The 2500-nt window shown below is 37.5% G+C and overlaps 1 protein-coding gene across 2 annotated transcripts in view; it reads right to left on the minus strand.

Moving 5' to 3' along the window:
* Positions 1–2500, minus strand: part of Gcn5 (Gcn5 acetyltransferase) — a 10956-nt gene that overhangs the window by 8003 nt on the left and 453 nt on the right. For both annotated transcript variants that reach the window (XM_027366044.2, XM_027366043.2), the window contains exons 2-4: positions 910–1202; positions 508–634; positions 216–340 (exon numbers count right to left, since the gene is read on the minus strand). In XM_027366044.2, the coding sequence (XP_027221845.1) occupies positions 216–340; positions 508–634; positions 910–1200 (543 nt within the window). In that variant the 5' untranslated portion in view covers positions 1201–1202. The remainder of the gene's footprint in view (positions 1–215; positions 341–507; positions 635–909; positions 1203–2500) is intronic.

Below are 2500 nucleotides of genomic sequence, written 5' to 3' on the forward strand. Positions count from 1 at the left end.
CTCTTGATAATAGTTAAGTTTATATTTTCCTTAACAACCAAAAGAAACAGGAGTGAAAGAAAATAATAATAAATAAAAAATATGCAAAACTACAAAACAACTGCATTTGAATCTTCTAGCTTTGAAAGACATTCAATTGTTTAGAATGAGGCAAAATGCTTTTGGAAAAGAAATAAAAAGTAAAACCATACTGTTTTAAAAGAGGCTCTGGTTACCTGCTTCGTATCAGGGTCCTCCTCACGGTGTAGACAAATAAAGAGATTCTCGACGTCCACCACAATTGAGAGTAAGCGGTCCAAGTCATCATCAACGGCTGACTCTAGATGACTTACATGATCGCCTTTCGAAAGATTCAGTATATAAATGCTTGTTTTACAACATCTGAGAGTTCATAAAATGATATCTAATGTTATATCACTATTCTTCCAATGAATGAAGTCTTTTCTACCTCTGATTATCTAACTATCAACTTCCCTTCCCCTAAAGCCCAAACAGTGCAATACTTACCTAGTGTGTGGCCACAGCTCCTGCAAGGTTGAGAGGGAGGGGCTGCTGGCTGGGGAGTATCAGGACGTGCTGGCTGTGCAGGAGGTGTGGGATTTTTCCAGCCGTTGCACCTACAGTTCTCATCTGCCTGTTAAAATATATGAGAAAATATTTGTCACATATATGAATGTCCCACATTGATCATAATAATGATCATAATAATAATAATGATAATGTTAGTAGATGATAAGGGTGATCCATCAAATTCTAAAGTCAATCTATACTATTTTTTTCAAAATGGTGAAAATCAACACCTTCATCAATTCAGAAAATTATGTAAATAATCCTATGAAAGAAAAATATGTACACACTGACCAAATGTTGAATCACAATACAGAAACTTCATTTGTGCAGGAACCTTACCCGACATGTGGAATAAATAGCAAGTTTCTCCATCTTCTTGTCTCTCGGCCAGGCTCGCACCTGGGCCTTCTTCTGTTGTATGCGCTGAACATTGCTGACCCTTCCCGCAGCTTCTCCCCCAGTCCCAGTAGCCTGTGAACCTCCAGCTGAGGCTGAAGCTGCTACCGCCATCCCTGACACTCCCGTCGCCACGCCAGCTGCCGTCATGTTCGAAGTCTGAGGGTTTTGCTGAAGTGCAGTTCCAACAGTCCCACCACCTCCTCCTGGGGTGCCGCTGTCCCTGGATGCCATTACTATACCACAAGAACAGGAAAAATGTATAAGAAATGTGAAATTGGTAGACAGTTAAATATCACAGTATTTACTTTTGGTGAAATTTTACTATTTCTAGTATTTTCCAATGTGATTTCTTAATTTGAAAATCTTTCCTCCAATGGTATGAGATTTCTTAATTTGAAAGCCTCTCCTCCAAATGTTACAAAATTGTAGCTATGTCCCTATTCTACCAGAAATATGTAAGGGTATTAACCCCTACAATCCAAACTTTGACTGAGGGTGACAGGAATGACTTGCCACAAGTGCACAAAGCTTTCGACAGGTGATTTGACTATGTGGGTATTTAGGAAAGGGATACTGTACAGCATTATTTCTATCAATAAATGAATATGAAATGTACCATCCATGTGCCATAACTGGAAGAACACCATCTCTAGGGAAGATGCTATTTACATCAAAATTTCATTTGCTTCTTTCTACAGTCTAGATTGCTTCGCTTTAACATCAAAATTTCATTTACTTCTTTCTACAGTCTAGATTGCTTCGCTTTAATCTTTTTTTCAGCATTGGGGCTCTTGATGGGCTCAGATATCAAACTGGGATAATTACAAATATTTATTTTTATTTTGTACCACTGAACAGCCTTAAGAATAACCCAGAATCAATGCAACACTGGAAATGCAACATTTCAAACCGTTTTCTGTCATGAAATGGCCTGTGACCTGTCAAACCTAATGGGGGGCAACTGAAAGTCTGAAACATGATGCGCAGATTATTCTAAAGAACTATATGGATAAATCTTAAAACACATAATTGAAGTATAACAACACAAATAAGAGACTTTAAAGCATAAGTGTAACAGCAGACACTGATAATTAACAAAATACAATTTTGACAAGCACGTAGTAACACATGAATTACTTGGGATATTGCAGTAATGAGTTATACGGTCAGTGTTTTGCTTTTCCTGGCATGCTAGACAAGAAGAGCGACTTAGACTCTCAGTGGTGGTATGTGGGGGATATTTTCGCCATTTAGCAGTGAATATTAGACTGCTGCTGCTTAAACTGTGTTGTTTCTGACTCTATTTCTTATTCTCTTTATGATGGGTAAGTTCCTTTCCCTCTGTCTCCATCCACTGCTATAAGTAACCTACACCAAGTATATCAATAATGGTAGTGTGACCTATTATTCAATATCATAAATAAAAAGAAACTTTGAAATCATCATTTATTGATAACCTATTAGGACGGTGGGACAAACTTTAAGATAACTATACAAATACAAACACTGTTCTCTATGTTTTCATATCATG

This window comes from Penaeus vannamei, unplaced genomic scaffold (assembly GCF_042767895.1).
Source record: "Penaeus vannamei isolate JL-2024 unplaced genomic scaffold, ASM4276789v1 unanchor411, whole genome shotgun sequence".
Taxonomy (NCBI): Eukaryota; Metazoa; Arthropoda; class Malacostraca; order Decapoda; family Penaeidae; genus Penaeus; species Penaeus vannamei.